The 20,832-nt window shown below is 34.9% G+C and overlaps 4 protein-coding genes across 4 annotated transcripts; 2 read left to right on the top strand and 2 right to left on the bottom strand.

The window, feature by feature from the left end:
* Nucleotides 1–1,998: 1,998 nt before the first annotated feature.
* LOC132700830 (protein Wnt-8a-like) lies at nt 1,999–5,836 on the top strand. The gene is made up of 5 exons (XM_060668398.1): nt 1,999–2,079; nt 2,155–2,273; nt 3,207–3,537; nt 3,591–3,876; nt 5,616–5,836. The coding sequence occupies exons 1-5, from the start codon at nt 1,999–2,001 to the stop codon at nt 5,834–5,836; spliced, it is 1,038 nt and encodes a 345-aa protein (XP_060524381.1).
* A 4,262-nt stretch (nt 5,837–10,098) lies between these two features.
* LOC132700925 (uncharacterized) lies at nt 10,099–12,417 on the bottom strand. Its single transcript, XM_060668518.1, has 2 exons — nt 12,151–12,417; nt 10,099–11,284 (listed from the first exon to the last, which is right to left on the bottom strand). The coding sequence occupies exons 1-2, from the start codon at nt 12,263–12,265 to the stop codon at nt 11,028–11,030; spliced, it is 372 nt and encodes a 123-aa protein (XP_060524501.1). The 5' UTR covers nt 12,266–12,417; the 3' UTR covers nt 10,099–11,027.
* Nucleotides 12,418–13,390: 973 nt separating this feature from the next.
* On the top strand, nt 13,391–16,795 carry LOC132700962 (uncharacterized). Its single transcript, XM_060668563.1, has 2 exons — nt 13,391–13,916; nt 16,422–16,795. The coding sequence occupies exons 1-2, from the start codon at nt 13,724–13,726 to the stop codon at nt 16,793–16,795; spliced, it is 567 nt and encodes a 188-aa protein (XP_060524546.1). The 5' UTR covers nt 13,391–13,723.
* Nucleotides 16,796–16,834: 39 nt separating this feature from the next.
* LOC132700963 (uncharacterized) lies at nt 16,835–20,566 on the bottom strand. Its single transcript, XM_060668564.1, has 3 exons — nt 20,302–20,566; nt 18,723–18,842; nt 16,835–17,106 (listed from the first exon to the last, which is right to left on the bottom strand). Exons 1-3 carry the CDS (start codon nt 20,432–20,434, stop codon nt 16,835–16,837), a joined length of 525 nt encoding a protein of 174 aa, XP_060524547.1. The 5' UTR covers nt 20,435–20,566.
* Nucleotides 20,567–20,832: the final 266 nt, after the last annotated feature.

Below are 20,832 nucleotides of genomic sequence, written 5' to 3'. Positions count from 1 at the left end.
AAATAGGCGAGCTTTTTGCAACAAAATTTGACAAATCAGATTTTTTAACACCAGAAATGAGAATTGTAGAGGGCGCTGCGTATGATACTTTTCGTACTAACTAACTTTTCTGGGCATTAGTGTATGCAATTTGGTCCCATTTGAAGAGTTTCAAGTGAACATGTAAAATAAGAGACAGTAAAATAGTGCAAAATTTCTCAAATTGGGCTTTGACTAAAACAAAAGCACTGGTAAATTTCTTTGCGGTTTGTCAGTGTTTTGGGTTTTTAAAAAGTTTTGGTTAGTTTTCCGAGAATGTTAAGACATAACTGATGACATCATATGTTTATTCGTCCCAGAGACTTATAATGGGCGTCGAGCCCATAGATGTTATTTGGAGATTTTTCCAAACCGGAGGCGCCCAGATTGTGTTATATAGCTTATTTTCATTTTAGGTTAAACCAAATGAAATCTATTTGTATGGCCACAAAAATGGAGTTTGTATCGGTGGTACTCGAATGCCAGGCAGCGAATATCATAGAGACTTTCTCAAAATTTTTAACTATTTTCAGCCGGAATACTACAAAGCATTAATGATGCATTGATGCCGTTTTAAAGAAAAAAAGTAACTTTTGACGATTTTTCTAATACTCTTGGTCCCATTAATTTACCCCAGAACTTGAAAACTATGTTTTTTCAATAAACGTATCTCTAAAAGCATCACATTCATGGCCGAATTGAAATCTTTCTTTTTATGAATAGTTTCCGTATTTTACTTTGGTTTAAAATTAAATTTGTATTTCCCTAAAATGGTTTCCATTGACTTTGAAGTTTTTTTAAGTCTCTTGTTGTGTTAAAAACGCTCCTATGGTCTGTATTTAGTTGTATTTAGGTTATTTTTAAATTGATGTCATACAAATATTACGTAATGATGTACACAAAGGCCTAAACAAGTTAGAACGTATCAAATACACGAAAAATACCATGCAATTTACAAAATTGTGTTTTTTTTTACCAAGGTAAGATTCGTTAAATCGTAACATTTTTACCTAGAGTCCTCTCATTTTGCCATGTACTTATGGGACAGCCATTTTATATTCACTTAAATGTTTAGGAGACACAAATTATATGAGAGATAAGAGATATAATATCCCCAGCTAACAGCTAATGACTTTAGTATGTGGTGACATTGGTCGATAATCACAAATTCATCACAACAATACCTGTAAAAGTATAAGTGGTATTGTTTGTAAATGTTATGATTTACCATCTTTTATTTGATTTTTATTTACTCCAAAATTGTATTACTCTTTAAGAAAATGACATATAACAAACATCAAATGAAAATTTGATTGTATAATAGTGTAAAATGAATCATTGAACATTGTTTCGATTTATTTATTTTTTTAAGTTTTAAGAAAGACTTCGTTCTGAGGGGTCACTTGAAAAGTGTTGTCTGTGACTCCTAATATTATATCCAACAGCAATGAAAATGTTTTTCTATTAAGGGAACCTATATAAGTTGCTGTTAAATGTAAAGTATGTAAAGTGTGTTGCCTAGATATCCCGATCGTATACAAAAGGCGGGAAAACTGTTATCTAATAACCACAAAAAAGTAAGTCAGTGGCGTCTCGCTGTACTTAAAAAAAAACTCCTATCGATTTGCAAGTTTCTAGTAGGGTCGCCTAAAAATAAATCGCATTCTCAGATCTGCCAGGAGGCGGCGATTACACTCGCCGCAGTTCACGATCAGTATTTTTTAATGACCATTTTGGCGATGGTGCCGTCACCATACACCCGAGCGGTATAGACAATAAAAAAATATAAAGGTGCGGGTTTTGCCTGAATCCACAAGACACTACCTAGAAGCCACGGGTGGTATATTATTTCACCCCCCTTTTATTGTCCGATAATGACTATTTAACAACAACGTTATTTCGCCCCCAAATAACACAATAAACGTTATTGTCGCGATAGAGCTTCATTCAAACACTATTCACCGACGAGACAGCGTCGAGATGATCGTTCCCGCCCGAATGTACGCGTTGGTGTTTTGGTGCTTCGTCCCGGGGGGTAGTTTTTTCGAATTTGCGACACCCGTAAGTATAAACAGGAAGGTAACTTTGCGCCAGCGATGCCGGCAAATATTAAGATAAAACTCGACGTTCCTCAAGGGCGGGATCAACCCGAAACTAATGGAGAGCGTGTCAGGGGGCACGCTGCTCGCGCTGGAACACTGTCGGGGCGTTTTCCGATGGGACCGCTGGAACTGCCCGAAGGAAGAGTTTGCGAGGTAAGCCATTTTTCGATTTTTTTTTTAACTGCGCAGCGGTCCCTCTACTTAACGCGCCGTTTTTCGTTTAGTCCTCCGTCCGTCCGGCCGACGGAATAAAGGTGCCGATATCACAATCTCGGGACATTGAACAGGGTATCTCGAAACCTTTCTTGTTTCTATTAAAATTACGAAAATAATTCTTCTCTTTAGGCAATATTTAAAATATTTTCGTAATTTTCTTAACCTGTATATTATTGGATTTTTGAATAGCCACCTTAATAGCAATTATGGGTATGGGTCTCTGACTTACAGTTTTAATTTGCAAATAAAATGAAAATCTGTGTATAAGATTCAAATTATTAATATGTCAAATTGGGAATTAGCTGCTTATCAACTTGTTCACGACCGTTTTAGAGCATTGTTAAGAAGTCATATTAAAAATAGAATATTAAGCTTTGCACAATGTTGCCAAATTTCGCAAATTACTTACTTACTACGTTTAAATGTCTACGCGAAATAATTACCAAAAATTAACACTAGCTACTAATGCACATTACTTACAAGCAACATTAATTAAATTACGTTTTTCAATATGTCCGCAATTTTGAAGAATACAAGTAGTAAATGCTATTTCTGAGTAGTATCAACAACAAGAAATATGACATTTCAAATCGCATTTCAAATTAACTGTAACTTAACGTTAACTCGTATATAAAGTTTCGGATGTTGTATTACATATACAAATAAATATAAAGAATATTCGGGTTATTCTTTATATTTATTTCATTGTATATGTAATACATATACAATGTAATCTAACATCCGAAACTTTATATACGAGTTAACGCACCACAAGTAAAAAGTTTTATAAAAAATTTTGCCTCAAAATCTTAATTTTTTTGAGGAAAGTAATTTTTTATTTTAACTGTCATTGTCGTTATTATCATCAAGACGCGCCGCGAATAGAACAGATCGCGAGGCAGCTTTCAGCAATGCTATCCTTGCCGCCGGTATAGTCCACGCGATCACCAGAAACTGCTCCAGGGGAGAAATCGACGAGTGCGGCTGCGCGTCCAAGCCTCCGGATCACCCAGGGCCGTACGAGGCCGATTTGGACGGGAAAAATCATCCGCCCGGCACAGTCGCCGACTGGTCTTGGGGTGGGTGTTCCGACACCACCGGGTACGCCGAGATGGTAACTTCGGACCTCCTCGAGAAGTCAAGAAACGACGCTGACGGCACTTCGTTAGTCGAAGCTCATAATTTCAGGGTCGGGATAGAGGTAAACTTGTCAGCGTCGTTTTTGACTGTATGAGACTGTACTCTTCGTTACAGATGGTGCGTGAAACGATGGTGAGAAGATGTCGCTGCCACGGGATGTCGGGCAGCTGTTCACTTCAGACTTGCTGGTTGCAGACGGCGCCGTTCGAGCAGCTAGCTAGAAAGCTGCGCGAGAAGTACGGCAAAGCTCTGCGGCTTTCCAAGGACACTGCACAGGCGTACGTCAGAATCGGCAATAGCATACAGCACGCTGAGCGCAGGCGGAGTATTCAACTTCCGGGAAACCGATTAGTGTATCTGGATCAATCTCCGGATTATTGCGTGGAAAACGAAGCAAAAAGTAAGCTCCCTTTAAGAAAAATGATTGATTAAAATAAATACGCTTCCTTCAATATCGATTCGGCTAAGTTCGGAGATGTTCGTTTCGGCTCTCGATGACAGCAGCAGACGCGATAAATTAGAACGCAAGAAAGCGATTTAATTAATTTAATTTATTCGCTTTTAATTTAAATTTAGTTGGTTTGGTTTGGTCTCAATAGCCTTCATATGCATACAAGAAGTTAACTATTAAAGAATATATATATTCATAGCTTAAATTTAATATTTGTTTTGCAATTGTTTTGCAAAGTGTTTAGGATAAAAATTTCTACAGAGAGTGTAGAGAAAACTTATAGCTAATTAGGTATTTTAAAGTTTTCCCGCTGTGAAGGGGTGGGTGTGTGAGCAAATTTGTACACCACTGGAAACAGTACCTTTAAAATAAAAAAAAAATCGGATTATTGTGTGTGTGCGTTGACATATTAACAATAAATTACACGATGGGAAGGAAATAGAAATTAAAATTTCGCGGTACCTGACAAAATATTGTAAATTAAAATGACGGTCTAACGAAAACTAACGGAAGCTAACCAAAACTACCCAAAACTCAATCCTTTATAAAAAAAACTTTTAAAAAATTATTAAACTGCGAAATTTATACATATTAAAAAAAATTGCTTACATACAATAAAAATTTGTAATTAGCATTGCATAGTGTTTCTATTTTTATTTGCAAATATTCATTCATACTAATAATTTTATTTGTAAAGCTGACACGTCGAAAAATTTTTTTTTCTGCGATTGCTGTCAACCAGAACTAACCTTTAGATATTCTTTGCTGTGATGTTAGGTCTTATAATTATGTCTTTCCAAAAATTATCTTGTGGTTGTGTAACGTTTCCTCACCTTATTGTCACATCATCATTGTCATTTGGCCCAGATACCTTGGCACGCTTAGAGTTTGAACCTAGTTTCAAACCACTGGTGTCTCTTCATTCTTCTTCTTCTTCTTCCTGTGCCTTATCCTCAGTGGACGTTGGCGATTACTATGGCCCATCTGATTTTATTTGCTGCAGCCCGAAATAGATCCATAGATGTCATTCCCGTCCATTGTCTTAGATTTCGCAGCCACGATATTCTTCGTCTTCCAGGACCTCTCTTGCCGTTAAGCTTGCCCTGCATAATAAGCTGGAGTAGGCTATATTTCTGGTTTCGCATAACATGGCCGAAGTATGATAGTTGTCTCTTCATTAGTTCTTAACAATTAGTCAACTGGGTAGGTAGGGTAGCTTGAGGATAATGTAGCAAATTGCTGGCACATGCGCGTAATATGAGCTTTGAGGTTACGTTAGTTTCTTTGCACTCCTGTTTTGCAAAAAATTTGACCAAAAAATCTGTAATTTTTGAAGAAATTGTACCCTAGTTTAGTAAAACTAAATATTAGGAAGAATTAGTAAATTTTTCTTGAACCATATTTACGAATAAATTTATGAATATCTCTAAACACACAATATTCAATACGTACTAATAAAACGATTTGTAGTTACACTTTTATTAAAGCTAACCATAACGAAAATATGCATAATCCCTAACTCCTCGATGATAAATTATGATTCCAGAACCCACTAAGTAAAAAAGACTCCCTCTGTTTTTCTTCTTCTTCTGTCATTTAAGATTTAGTCTATGCAACCCATTATACACCTAATTCAGCCGTTTTTACATTTGTTTCGGACTTTGTTTCTTCTTTATTTTTTCTCGCAGACTGGCCCGGAACGAAGGGACGCTCGTGTTCGAGGTCCAGATCAGAACTGGCCACGGTGGCCGAACGGAAGAGCTGCAGGAATCTGTGCAGGCAATGCGGCCACAAAGTCAAGAAACAAAAACGCTTGGCGACGACCCGTTGTAATTGCAAATTCGAATGGTGTTGTGCCGTTAAGTGCGACATCTGTACGGAGAATGTCGATGAATTTTACTGCGATTAGGAGAGTATGATGTAACGGTTGGTTCCCAAGGTGTTAAAATACTCGAAGCAAAATTGGTAAAGCCTTTATAATAGTTTAACGCTGACAATTTATTCATGGAGTTGGTTGACGCACAAGTGTGGTAACAAATACTCATCAAACAAATTCACACGTCACCCGTAGAATCCAGTAATGCCAAATGTAGAAATCAATCGAAAAGCAAGGTTATGTTATTAGTATACACTAACAGAACATGCAATAAAACTAAAAAAACAATTATATATGGCATCACAAAAACGAGCAAAAACTAATTTTGTTAACTTTCCTAGTATTTCTCAAGTTTTGGGTACGAATAAGGGTATATAAGGTTGATATTTGAAAGCTGCATGGTATATCGCAAAGTATAACGTATTGACTTTTAAGGGCACTGTGTTAAAAACAAAGGTTAACTATTATATTATATTTATTTATGTATAATAAAATGTGCTAATAGAAAATACGATCGACCACTAAATTTATAAAAACTGACACACTCATTTTGGGTTTAAAGATAATTTTTTTCTATTGAAAACTTTAATATTTTGTTAAAACCTAATCAGAATGACATACAACACGTTCTTATTCAAAATCTAATTCTGTTTCACTCTCAGAACTGCTGCTTTTTTTAAGCTCTCAACAGGTATATTATTGATTACATTTTTATTATTATTGTTATTATATTATATGTTATAGAGAAGGACGTAATACAGTATGACCTATCTGTTTTGCTAAACTATCACACACATATGTTATGTTTTTTAATTGCCTTAATGTAATTTAATCTAAAAAAGTTATGTTATGGAGTGTCGCACAGCTAATATTTGTATTGCTTTCATTTTGTCCCTTACCTATGAATGCGGGAGAGCGTACATCAAAAGTCAAGACGATATACTTTGGGACAAATTTTACACCTGTGCTTGGAAATGGTGGAATTACTATAAGGTTTATTTTCTGTACTTATCGTATCTCGAAAAATGGGCTTTCACACGGCTCAGTATTTTATCAAAACTTTCTTTTGGCCTCTTGCGATGTTAGCAAAAAATTATTAGCCAGCGTTGATAAGGACAAAAAAGGAGTATTGCGAATAAACATAACCTCTAAATGCTACGAGTTGGTTGGCCTGTTAAATGACATTTGTGAACGTCAAATGAATTGACCAAGCTTCTTTGGTTAAGAAGTTCTTGAAGAAGTTCATAAATTACTTCACGAGTCGGTCGTCAGTGTGAAAACTAGTATTAAACATATACACACCAAACATTCCCTACTAATTTCCCAGTTGTGAGTGATCGATTAAGGTAGGAAATAGACATTTAAGTCATATCGCGTCAAAGTTTAATTTGCCTAATTTAGAAAAGCTGTAGAGACGAAGAAGATAAACAACATACGAAATACACTGGGACCAAAACATAACCTAAATTTCGCACATCTAAATTTTTAAGGGTCGCCGAGTTGTTATCGACTCTGCTTAACGTGCCCCTAGCGGGGCAACGTTTTAAAGTATTTTGTTACTTGAAGAAACGAGGTTAATTGGCTCGCAATGAATTCCGCTCAAACCGGGCGTAAAAATAAAAGAAAAAAATATGTGGGACGTATCCAAAATGGTTCCGCGACCGCCGCAGCGCTAATTGACTTAATTATTGTGATATCGGTTTAGGCAATGCTGTATAAATATTTATTAGGTGTACATATTTTAAATTAAGAATATACGATATTTTTCTTACATCGCTGTTTCATTTTGATAGGCTGTTTCAGTAATAAAAAGTCCGAAACCGTTCTTTTCTATCCTAACATTACTCTCCTCTGTTACCGCCTCTTAAAAAAAGGATAATGATGAAATAAAAACTTATGCAATATAAAACAGTAGCCTTATCAAAGCACTAACTAATCACTGTCAAAAAAGGTATTGTTCCAGGCTGTTATAATTTTGTTAAAGCAAAGTTAAACTTTTCTTGTATTGTTGACATCCCTAAATATCTATTTACAAAAAACTTGTTGATTTATTTATGGGATATCCCCTTTATCTATACAAGGTTACAAATACCGCATTAGTACAGGCTTAATAATAGTAAAAATAAAGTAATTAGACAAAAAAAAATCCTTTCCCACTTTTCAAACCCGATAATCAAAATTTTTTTAAAATGAAAAAATTAACTAATCATAGCTCTTACCTACTAAGATTACAAGCTACTAAGGTACTATGTCATGGCTACTAAGATACTATGTCATTGTCATTAATCAGTGACGTCCAAAGGATTGTTTGCACCATATATATTGTTCTGTGATATTTAACTTTAAAAGTACCGTCGAAAATTGAATGGACTGCTTTTTTTTTCGATATAAATTGTTTTCGATATAGGCACTTGAAAAATAACAATACGCATATGTGTTCTGTAATATTTAATTATTTTATATACATATTTTAACATCTACTTAGGAACATTTTATAAAAATATTTAAGAACTACATTTAATGCATCAAATAATCGGTTATTTTCGTTTGAATTTTTTTAGTATGCCAATACGCATCTCGTACTTTGGCTTGTATTTTCATCATTTCTTCGAGAAGGGTATCTTCCTCATGATACATAAAAAATTTCTCTAGCAGCTTAAGTGTTGGCTTGTTGAATGGTTGGTGGTGGTCCCAGATCAACTTCTTCATCTTCTTCTTCCTCTCGGTGCTCTTCCTCACCCTTCCTTGCTTATTGTAATATGGCTTCCTTTGTTGTTGTAGGCAAATCCTGACCTATCACCAAAAAATCTTGCAACTCCTCACTTGTAAACGTAATTGCTGCTTGAAATTGCTTTATTCACTCGCTTAGTGGCTGATCATCTTCCAAGTCTTGTTCGCATTCTGTCTCCTCTTTTTAAGCTTTACTAATAAAGCTGACTACATCTAGCATATTAATGGAAAATTTGTCTTCGGCCTCGATCATTTCCATAAAAATGTTTTTCCTGTATCGACTCTTAAGACTTTTTATTACGCTCTGGTCCATCGGCTGTAATACACTCGTTGTTTTGGATGAAAAAAATTTCATTTCTATATTCCGTAGATTTGGATTATGGAGATGTGAAGGGCAGTTAACTAAGAGAAGTAATATTTTCCTCCCCTTTAATTCTGCATCTGCATCCCATGCAGACTTGTTTGCCTTGTTCTTAAAACATCGTGGGTGGATTGACTAGCTTTTTTTTCACTCCTACTCATATTGGCAGCTACTAACACTGTTATATGTTCTTTGGAAAGAAAGGTGAGAGACTCTATTAATTACAAGTCGACCCACATTCCTTATTTTGTTACCTGATGGGTCCTTTTTTCTTTCGGTATAGAGAGTGAGAAAATTGTTATCCGGAGTGGATTAATATATAGCTTTGCATGGAGACCTAATAGTACAACACATTGAGCGTTCTCAATTATTTTCTGCTATTGATAAAACTTGTAACAACTAACCAAAATATTGAATAAGAAAGGCGAGCAATATCCACCCTGAGGAACAAGAGATTTAACGTGAATAAAATCATATATACGAGGTGCGTTCAAAAAGTAAGGAGACTTATGTAATTGGGCGCGTTCGCTGTCAAAAAAAAGTAACAAAGAATTTTTCTTAAAATTTTGTGTAAAAAATGGAATACAGTGCTGGAAAACACTTGTATTGTTGACAACGGCATATGGTGAATCTACTTAGAGCAAAGAAACAGCTTTATAAGTTGTACAAGCTGTTTCAAGATGGCCGAGAAAACGCCGGATGACGAACCCTCTTCCGGGCGTCCCAGCATGTCAATAACTGATGACAGCGTCGAAGATGTGAATCAAATGCAGCTGAAAAAATCGTCCAATCACTATTACAGAAGTGGCGGACGGCATCTCTAGTGACCCATACCATACAATTTGTTTCCGAAGTTTTGTCCACAAAACGTATATCAGCAAAATTTGTTCCGAAACTGCTTAATTTTGTACAAAAGGACCGCCGCATTGTTCAAGAGCTGTTAACGTTATTGATGATCCCGATATGTTATGACGTCGAAACCAAAGCCCAGTCGTCCCACTGGAAGAACCCAGAATCGCCAAGACCGAAGAAAGACAAGTTCAATCAAATGTCAAGGTCGTACGGTCAATTTTGATAAATAAATCAATACTTTTTGATAAAACTTAAAAGTCAACTTACTTTTTGAACACACCTCGTATATGACCAGTAGGTCGCCAATATGATTACTTTGATTACATAATGAAAGTGAAAGAAATAAGAATGAATAATGACATCATACAATGTACAGGGTACAGGGTGATAGAGTTAAAGTTTACTACTTCATTGGTTTCAAGAGTTATGATGAAATGGTAAATAAAAAGGAGGATGCGCGCATGACGTCACGCGGATCTAAAAATTTAAATTTGACGCGGAGTATTTATGTCATGTTTGTTAAAATATTAAGGATTTTTTTTTTAAATTTAATAGAAATCAATGTATTTTTCTGTCAAATTCTATTGATTAATTGTAAATGTACAGTTTGGACAGGGAATAAAATGGAAAGAGTCTTAATTGTAAACATTTTTTTTAAGTAGAGAGTTTATGGGCCAAAATAAATCTCAGCGGTTGATGATGGATCGAACTCGCTGACATTTTGCCAATCATCCTGTTGGCTTCTTATGCGCCGTTCGTGAGAACCAATGCGAAGAAAAAGCCCGGGAAAACATGCTCACTCATCGTTGCTTCTATCTAACTTTATGATTACTGTGAAGGGAGCGATATTAATTTTGATAAATAAATAAACACGTTGTGATAAAACTGAAAAGTCATTTTACTTTTTAAACACACCTCGTATATGGTGTACCATTTGAGAAAATCGGGAATTTTCATTTTAATATATCTTCGAATAACGCCAATATCAAAAATTTGAAAAATACGTGTTCTACTCGTCGCACTTTTTTTAATCACCATGTATACGTTAAAATAATTTTAAATTTACCATTTTTTCATAATATATGAAAGCAATGAGATAATGAACTGGACTCCATCGTACGTTGTATATCTGCAAATGAATCCTTTATTTATTTCATATACACTGTATTTAATTTTTCAGCAAATTTTGTTCGCGTCTCTCTGAAACCCGCGGTATTCGGCTGCGACGTCTTGGTTACTCCTGGTCCCTGCCATTTTCGAAATAAGTCACAACGCTGCGGATCAGTGCAAATTGACGTTGTGACTGTAAAACTGGCCCTTCTTGTCCGCAATCTTGCTCCTGGCCAAGTTCACCGCGAGGAACACGATTGCCAACATTCCCAAAAAGTTGGCCGTCATTAGCGACAACTTCATGGTCATGAGCGTCATCGGCAACGAGGTGATCTGCATGATGAACGGAGAGGCTAGCATGGGCAGTATTCTAGACGCCAGCCCAGCAAGATCGAACCCGAACGCCACACTTGTTTTCCTCCGGGCTTCTATAAAAACACAATTTTACGTTACAGTCTAGCAATATTAAATTTTTAACGTTTTGGTGGCAAGTAAAGGATTTTATTGACGCATTGGTGAAATAACATGTTAGGAAAATAGAACCCACAACTGAAATCGCGAAATGTACTGCTGATTTTATTTTGAGAACACAAAATATTTACAATTTCAAATTTAAAATTTGCCAAGCTCTCAGACTTGAAGGTGAAGAAGAAAAGAGAAGAATATTTTGCGAATGGTATACCAGGAAGTGTCAGAAAGACGAAAATTTTACCCATAAGAATGTTAACCTCTAAATTTTGCGACTGATCTGAAAGAATATTCCATTTTTTCATGGACAAGATATTTTTGTCCAGATTTACACATTTCAATTTATGATGTTGCTATTTTCTTATAAGTGGGCTTAGGTCTTATGTCATTAAATTCTGGTGAGTTTACAATACAATACAATAGTTTAAATTTTATTATTTAATACTTATTGCTTTATAATTATTCCGCAAACACTGACGGAAACCAATCTTGTCAAGAATGTGCTATGTTTTCTTTATGTGGCGCAGATGTTATAAAAAAAATGTTAAATCTAGTCGAAAATATCAACTGCTTCCTAACTAAATTAAAAAATAATAATATAGAAAAAAGTATTCAGTATACTTTTCTGCATTTCTCTATTTTATTTTGTAATTATTTATTTATTTTCACCAATAAAATCATCCATTATTATTATTATATGACATTTTGTATAGTTATTTATACAATAGCTGTATGGACATGTACTGGACAATAGTTTTGTGTGAAATAATCCGAATTTTAAAAAAATATTACACGTGGAGAGCGAAAACTTACGAACGTACTTTACCTACGAGACCGGTAGACTGAAATGGCTGCTGGTTCTTGTCTGTCGGCGCCGCATGGTCACAGAACACACAAACGCTAACTAGCAGCACGCTTAAGCCGTGCACCATCGACGGCATTCTACATGGCAAATGCAGCACGCAAAGTGCAGTCTCGTGGAATCTGGAGCGAACACTTACCGGTTATCGGCTGACCGATTGGGTGTATAATTTTTCTTGTTTCTGTCTCATTTTCTTCGTTCTTACGAAGCGACGCGACGATGTAGCCCCTCACTCGAGTCATATTTACGTTTACATTTATATTTGTCTGACAAATTGACGGATGACAGGAAAAATACATATGTTCTGTCAAATCTAATTAACTGACATTTTAAAAAATCGTTTGATGAATATGAAAAATATCAACAGTTGTAAAGTTGTAAGTTTTGTAAATAACAGTATTTTGAAAGTGACACTTTTACAAAAATTCTATTTACCCGACGAGAAAATACTCAAAACGGTCGGTATAAAATACTCATTACTGGTGTATCTCAAATGTAAATCGTGTAAAAGAAATTCAGAGACAGGGTCGGAGAAGTGATCGAATAATAGTCCCAGTATATTATGACTTTTATGATATTTAAATTTGTTGGAGAATTATATGTTCCCATTAATTCATAATGTGCGGAAGCATATTAATGAAGGGATTGTTGTTCAACAAGATATTGCGCCATATAATACAGTAGTGCATATTAAATTGGAATGGATGGGACTTAAAAATGATATCTAACCAAAATAAATGAATGTGATGTTTTGTGTCAATGTAAAACTTTTCTTACACACGTTGATATACCTATTCCTAATCGATTCTACCGACGTTGTTGAGGTTTTGTTTTCTAACAGATTCTCAAAATATTGTGCTGAATTTTCCAAAAAAGTGACAGATTTGAAAAGAAAAAAAATGTTTGTATTCTCTTGTTCTTCCAATTTTCCGGTAAAAAGTGCTTGTAGCTTATGACCTACGTATACATACAATACTTATGTAGGTTTTTGACTGTATCCCCGTGTCTAGCAAAAAAAAAACAATGTAGGCCCCGTACGAGCACGTCTATCCAAAAGGTGTATACCGTTACTCTATTTTTTTGATCTGCATAGCCGATAAATATCGCAAAGTCACGCTCCTATGGGCATCAAACCCGGCATTACTTTTATTTATACCTAACCATTAGCTCGCGACTGTAGCGAACTTGTTCGTCTTAATACTATTCAATTAGAATAACAACTGAGGCCCCCTTTCCCGTTTTTTCGTAACTGTTAATCCGCGCGTGTGTGCATTTTTTCGTTAGAATCATCAGCTCAAAACTTCGAAGAGTATTGAAAAGTGGTTTTTTATTACTTCTTCTTCCGTTGTTTACATCGGTCGGGTTCCCCCCTACCCCACTTCTACTTTTACTTAACAGAATCCCAAACAGGCTCCGATAGAATTTAGAACGGCGAACTGGCAAAGTCCGTCGAGTTACGAACTCGGTAAAAGCTGCGAAAAGAGAGAATTGATACAAAAAAATGTGCTCGTGAGCACGCGACGGTTGGCGGTTAGTGATGACGACACGCGACATTGTTTGGGTGATAATTTTGGTGATGAACGTTTTTGCGAGCACGTGCCTATGCGACGCGGCCCGCCAGGACGCCCCTGCCGATACCGGCGTCGAAAGAGACGAATTAGACGTAAATATTAACGAAATAAAAGCGGATGATGTGGAAGAAATGGATGAAGCAAAGTTTATGCTCGAAGGTGCGTGTGTTTAAGTTAATAAATTATAATACTGGATGTTTTAGAATTCCGGTTTTCCAAATAAACACGTGTCCTAACTAAGGATGCGAAGGTTTATACAAAAATTACTTACTTTTAATTACTCGATTTGGACAAATTTGGCACCCCTATTTGTGGTGCAATAATGGTCTTTACTTTGTGTAAAATGAAATTATTCGTTTCAGGGGCATCCCAGGGAATGATTTAATAGATTTTATTGGTAAAATAGTGGTCCGCTAGATTATATGTTTTTTATATTTCTGTTCCTTCCGTTTTCTTTGGATCTAGCTTCGTCTTGAAGATAAAAATTAAAAACAGTTGCCGTGAATGTACCCGGACGTTCCGAAAATTCGATTTTTCATTAATTAAGTACTAGAAAACTTTGAAAATAATTTTCGCGTTTTTGTAAATTTTTGAAAGTAACCCGCTCTGTAATGAAATAAATTGTCAAATAGCGATTTTCATTTTTTTTTTGACGTAGCTTGATATAAAAAAGAAAAAAGCCAAAAGAATTTCATTTTCGATTGAATTTTTCCTATAAACATCAATTAAATCACCCTCTTTAATTATTTATTATTAATTTCTAATCTTAATTACATAAAATATTTTTCTAAATGCTTATATGACTTATTTTTTGCGGATAAATGTGGCCTTAAAACCTGACTGATAAATATACCATTGAAATATTTGAATATCAAAATCAAAAATGAAATTATAAGGCACATATTCAAATTTTGGTTAGTTTTGACCGCTGCTAATTCGAGGCCACCTCGTATACAAAGGTTTTCACACTATAGAGGTTTTATTCATATTCGAAGACTATAAGCACCATGTTTCTTTGAAAATAGTAGATATTTTGCAACTTTGTTTCTTCTATAAACGAAAAAATATTTTTGGCTTTATGGCTTTTTGGTAATAATAATTATTTTTTAGCAACAGTTATGGAAATGCACAAATAATTTGACAATACCACTGAAAAAACCTTAAAACCTCCTAAAATTTTTTAATTAAAGTCTTAAGGGGGAAAAATCACAAATGTCCCATTTTATTGTTAACATTTTTTAAAACCATTTTCCATAAAAAACCTCGACGCTAATTAAAAGAGGTTTTATTCTTACTCGCAGACGAAGAGGACCATGAAAGTCATAGAAGTTTGGCGAATGTGATGTTTCTATTTAAAAGTGGCTTATTTGTCAATTTATTTAATCCACAAAAATGCAAAAAAAGAAACTAAAATTGATTGACAAGTTGTTCAAACAATTCCGGAGTTTTTTTTAAAGAAAAATCAAAAAATAAAATTACTATATTTCAAAAATGTAAAAAAATTAAACGACGATGAGAAAGTTAACGAATTTTACGTTTCTATTAAAAAAAAAGACTGTGGCTTATTTTTAAGTTTTTTTAGCAAAGATCATAAAAATACAAAAGTAATTTCACAATATCAAGAAAAACGCTGAAATTATGTTACGATTGACAAGTTGTTCAAACAATTCACCAGATTTTTTTTTAATTACAGTGCGTCCTTTGGATTCAGTTATGAACCCCCTGTATATCATAGTTATATTAAAACATGACAAAAAATCAAACAATGAGGTTAGAAATAATCATTATGCATTATAAGCTCGTATTTCGAGACCACATCTTATACAGAGATTGTAAAACTCTCATTTTTGAATTATGTATTATATTCTTGACTCATGCTCTTAACATTTTTGCATTTAATTTTAAAACACTCTGTCATAGTGATTTTTTTAAAATAAAATAATGACGCATTCAGGAATTGTATATAAAGATCTTAAAACTATTTCTCATGACAATGACAAATCACAACGCTTAAAAAGAGAGGTTTCATTCTTACTCGGAGACCAAAAGGGACCATATTCCCTTGAAAGTCGTGAAAAAATTTGCGAATTTGATGTTTACAGTTAAAAAAAGGTATATTTTTATTTTTTTAAGGGTCACAAAGGTACACTAATTTGACAGTATCACGGAAAAAAAAATCTAGTTTTTTTCTTCTAAAGCCCAAAGAAAATTTCGTTTTTGACCGACCTTAAATCCTTTATATTCAATTATGAAACCCCCTGTATATCATAGCTAGGACAAAAAATGAAAAGATGAGGCACCTAAAAATAATCGTATACCTCGTATACTATTTTTCATGACGACAAACCTCGACGCTGGAAAAGACAAGTTTTGATCTTATTCGGAGACCAAAAGGGCGATACGAAATTCGTAGAAAGTTTTCCATTTCCTTTTAGAAAAAATATTTTTCAGTTTATTTTCGAAAAAAAAAAAAGGATAATAATGACTATTCTTTAGCAACAGCCACAAAAATTCACAAATAATTTGACAATACAGCCACAAAATTTTTAATTATAACTATCGACAAGATTTTGAAAGAAACTTTAAACTGAAAAACCTGCTTTTTGCGGCTGCAACTTTCAGTTCAGTTTACAAAAAAATGATCGAACGATCATCGAATTCCAGAAAACGGCGGTGGCAAAAAGGGCGGCCACAAGAAAGAGAAAAAAGGCCTTATGGAGAAGATGATGCCGATGATGGTCATCCCGTTCCTGATATCGTCCGCGCTGATCCCGTTCATGCTGATGTCGCTCAAATTTCTGCTGATGAAGAGCGCGCTGATCGGCAAAGTGGCGATCGTCCTGCTGCTGCTCAACTTCCTGCGCAACAGGGGCACGGGCGGGGGCGTGTTCAGTCACAACGTCAACGTCATGAACGACGTCGCTCACGAGCACTACGGGTACCAAGGTCACGAGGAATATGGCGCTTACGTCAACAGGAAGAGGCGGAAAAGGGCGGCGAAAAACACCGAATGTAAAATAGTATCAGTTGTTAAATAAATAAGATTGTTTTTTTAATAAATAAAATAAATAACTAAATCAAGAGACGTTTTGGGCGTAGTACCCCTGGGCGTAAGTACCCGCTGGTACTTTGCTGTAGTACTGGACGGGTGAGTACTGAGCGTAAGTACCCGCGTCCGGTACGGACTTGTCGGTAGCCGCGTTGTCGCTTCGGTCCAAAAAGCGATGGTGATAATAGGGCGGCAATGGGCTGATATACGGCGCAGTCGGGTAGGACGGCTTCCTCGATTCTTGGAGACGCGCCAAGACGCTGCTGAGACCGACGACGAGCAGCAGGAACCCGATGAACCCTAGAACGTGCGTTTATTAAACCGGTATTTATAACCCAGTTATTAAAGTTGCCCAGATTTAGCGAAAACGTGTGAAAATTCTTTCGTTAGCGGACCGTGGGATTGAAAAACCGTCGATGGAACAATTGTCTTCTGGTAAGCCGCAATGTTTAATTCTAAGCGCAGGTAAAACGAACAATAGAAAGAATGCATCCATCGCAGTAACCAAGTGGTTAAATTTTAGCGTAATTCTTTCAAATATTAAAAAAAAATTAATTGGATTATGGACCTTAAGCAAAATAATTAGATGATGATAGTACCATTATTACACAAATGTCGAGGAAAAAAAACCTTTTTCTTTTCTGTTTTTCTCAACTAACTCAACTATTTTTCCTACAATTTTCGTATTTATATTTATTATCGCAGAAACTATTGAATTCCTTATGCGACATGCACATTAATTAATTTATTTGATCGCAAACCGTTTGCAGGAAGAAAAAAACTATAGAAAAATGAAAAAAATAACTTTGATGATATTTATTTCGAAAATTTCTACTCAAAAAACCAGTTCTTGGAAGTTCTTCATGGAGCAGGGATTCATAGTTACCAGTCTTCCGCCATATCACTGCAATTTTAATCAGATAGAATGGATATGGGGACAGCTGAAACCCAGTTTAAAAAGAAACAACGCCTCGCTGGAATTTAGTTCTGAGGCAATAAAATTAATTATACTTGAAGTAGAAGAAATATCCGCTTCTAGTTGGAAAAAATGTATAAAACATGTGATTGAAGAAGAAAATGTTAACAGAAGTCGACTAGTGCCAGTATTGAACATTAATGTGGGGAACGGGTCCAGTGATTATTAAGATATAGAATAACTTTTTCTTATAAATATTTTAACATTGTTTTATTGCTAAATTTACTCCTTCATTTATATTTATAACAAACATTTTAAAGTATGGATTTTTCACTGCATTGACTAATAATAATACAAGAATCTGAGCATTATTGTGGAATTGTAAATTTATTTATTGAGGGTTACGAAGAGAAACCCAAGAGATGGAGGCCCGCATAAAAATTTACCAAAGTTAAATACCGTCGTAAAAACGGTATATCGTTCGGAGAACTCTACCACCATATAATCACCAGTTTAACCTAATAAAATAAATATGGGACAATTAGTTTTTAATTTTTTGTATTATAACATTAAACACTTTTTCTAGTTTACACTTTTGAGTATTCTTAGTATTATGTTATAGGATTATTATGCTACTGCTTTTTAAACGATTTTAGATATGGTCACTGACTAACACAACACTACGCAAAATAATAATCGCAATCGCCTTTGGGCCCGCAAAAGAAGACTGGGTTTGACCATAATGACTCATTGTTTAAAGATTCTCTCTTTATTTTAAAGCGTTTCCTTTCTAAAAACTTTGAAAACAGATACGTATCGCGTTAATGTATGCACATACGCAGAGGCGGACCAAATGTTACTATTCAGAAGCAATCGCTTCGATGACTTTCTTTTACTTTCCTTTTTGGGCGATAAGTGTGTTAACGTGTTAAACTGTAACTGAATGATTCTTTGGAAAATTTTTACCGATCTAAATATCCCTTGGGCGGAAGTGACTTACCGTTGTTAACAGCGACCACGGCTACCAACACCAGCAATGTAAAAGCGATGCCTAGCTTGAAAAAAATGGCGGGCAGGATAATCATGAACCGCTTCACAGCGTGGTGAACCAGCGTCCGACCTATAAGGACACTAATGACAACTAACGATCCGAAAGAGGCAGATGAGATGTCACAGATTTAATTAAGAGACATGTATCTAAAAAATTCTCTATTTGAAAACCCCTTTTCAAAATATAGGAAATAGGTTTGTTTATTAATTAATTAATTAATTACTTAATTAATATTAATTAATATTAATTATCGAATTAGACTACTCCTACCTTTCGTATTAACTAAATTTAAAGAAGAAATAAGAATAACATGGAAAAACGTATATTTTAATAGATTGGTTTAGTATAAACTTTTCTGTAACCTGCAATTTTTTCCTAAAACTTGCATGTCGAAAAAAAAATTAGAAAAATGATTTAGTTCTAGCTGTCAATCAGTTGTATTTTTTGTACCAACACTTATAAACTAGTTGATCTATTTCTGAGCAAACTATGAACAAATACCGTCTTTAAAGACACAAAAAATGACATAAAAACACCACGCATAAGAAAAACGCTTAAGGCAAAACAAACCTACAAATTTTATGTAAATAAAACTTTTTTATTTAGAAACGTTGGAAAAAATTGCAGAATACAAAAGTTTCTAAACAAAACATAAAATGAAAAAAATTTTTTTTTGGTTTTTGAGATAAAAAATAAAAATATTATTTTTATCACAATATGGTTGGCTTTTGATCCAAAGTATATATAACCATTATAACATATAACAATCACTGCGTATATAGAGGTGGCCACTTTTCAACAATCACAAACACAGGGTGTCTTAACTAGGATTCAAGTTAAGCAATCAATTATCAGAGATGAATTAAAAATATTTTAGAGAAGAACCTAAACACAGACAAAAATATACAATGATTTCATATGGCAATTATAATAACATAAATTTCGATAATATTATAGTATTTTTCGTAATTATTAATACAGGTGGATGAAAAAAATACAATTAAGCCCACATAGAGAAAAAACGGAACTAATTTTGAATCATTAGTTGAGTGAATGCGCCAAAAAAATGCTAAATAAGGATGGCATCAATGAAGTTTCTTTAATTTTTTCAGTTAGAAAAAAGAAGAAAAAACAATGGCATTAAATATGCGCAATTAATTCATACATGGGAAGAATATCTATACATAATTACATTTTTAGAAAGAAATATACCAGAAAGAAAGAAATATACCCCAAATATTTATTCTTACTTGTCACCCAAGTAAGAATAAAGTAATTTTTTTGTTAATGGTTAATGCTTAAAGTTTTATTGGGGATGGTGCGTCGTACGCCAACACGATAATGATTGAGACAGACTATATCAACAATCCTATTTGTCAACCATGTGCAACCATACTTCACAACTTAGACGCAATCAAAGTTAAAGATATATCATGATGAAATGTAAACAAAGTTTTATTTCATCCAAATTTCCAGGTATAAAACACTTTTCTTTTCAACGGTTTCGCTTAAAGGATGATTTTCCTACCTTGCTCCACCATTCTCCCGACAAACTGCTCTTTAGGATCCACGACGCTTCTTTGGACATCGTCTGCGTCGCACCAACTGACCACCAAGAAAACCACCACCGCGGACACCAACAGCTTAAACTCGGCACACATTTTTTCGGCCGCACTTTGTCCTCCGAACTGATATAAATTCTATGACGCTTTTGATGGCTGCAATGTTAGTTTTGTACGAACCGAGAAACGAATTGAAAAATCTTGTCACGTACGTGGACGATACGACGCGGTTCATTGAATCTTAAAACGGGGTGACTATGTAGGAACTTTTGATTTTGGTCCGGTTACCGTTCGATGAACAATAGACGAGGAAGACGCGTGGTCATCCTAACCTCATTTTTTGCGCCGAACAATGCGAAATAGGCTCCGACCGTCGTGTTATGTCGAGCCGAATTTGGCAATTGAAATAAGGTCGTTGCCTTTTGTCTAAGTTGGTTTGGGTCACTGGAGGAGACATATTTATCCAATTTGAATTAAAAGTGTTGTTATATGGTAGG

Source organism: Cylas formicarius, unplaced genomic scaffold (assembly GCF_029955315.1).
Source record: "Cylas formicarius isolate icCylForm1 unplaced genomic scaffold, icCylForm1.1 PGA_scaffold_4__25_contigs__length_36172078, whole genome shotgun sequence".
NCBI lineage: Eukaryota > Metazoa > Arthropoda > Insecta > Coleoptera > Brentidae > Cylas > Cylas formicarius.
The sequence above is the reverse complement of the archived record's forward strand: the minus strand, read 5'-3'. Positions and strand labels throughout refer to the sequence as shown.

Coding starts and splice junctions, on each gene's coding strand:
- LOC132700830 (XM_060668398.1), top strand. CDS start 1,999: ATGATCGTTCCCGCCCGAATGTACGCGTTGGTGTTTTGGTGCTTCGTC. Junction 2,274..3,206: donor CCGAAGGAAGAGTTTGCGAG/GTAAGCCATTTT, acceptor ATTATCATCAAG/ACGCGCCGCGAATAGAACAG. Junction 3,877..5,615: donor CGTGGAAAACGAAGCAAAAA/GTAAGCTCCCTT, acceptor TTTTTCTCGCAG/ACTGGCCCGGAACGAAGGGA.
- LOC132700963 (XM_060668564.1), bottom strand. CDS start 20,434: ATGTGTGCCGAGTTTAAGCTGTTGGTGTCCGCGGTGGTGGTTTTCTTG. Junction 18,843..20,301: donor CGGGAGAATGGTGGAGCAAG/GTAGGAAAATCA, acceptor GTGTCCTTATAG/GTCGGACGCTGGTTCACCAC. Junction 17,107..18,722: donor CGTGGTCGCTGTTAACAACG/GTAAGTCACTTC, acceptor CGCACGTTCTAG/GGTTCATCGGGTTCCTGCTG.
- LOC132700925 (XM_060668518.1), bottom strand. CDS start 12,265: ATGCCGTCGATGGTGCACGGCTTAAGCGTGCTGCTAGTTAGCGTTTGT. Junction 11,285..12,150: donor TCAGTCTACCGGTCTCGTAG/GTAAAGTACGTT, acceptor GTGTTTTTATAG/AAGCCCGGAGGAAAACAAGT.
- LOC132700962 (XM_060668563.1), top strand. CDS start 13,724: ATGACGACACGCGACATTGTTTGGGTGATAATTTTGGTGATGAACGTT. Junction 13,917..16,421: donor AGCAAAGTTTATGCTCGAAG/GTGCGTGTGTTT, acceptor ATCGAATTCCAG/AAAACGGCGGTGGCAAAAAG.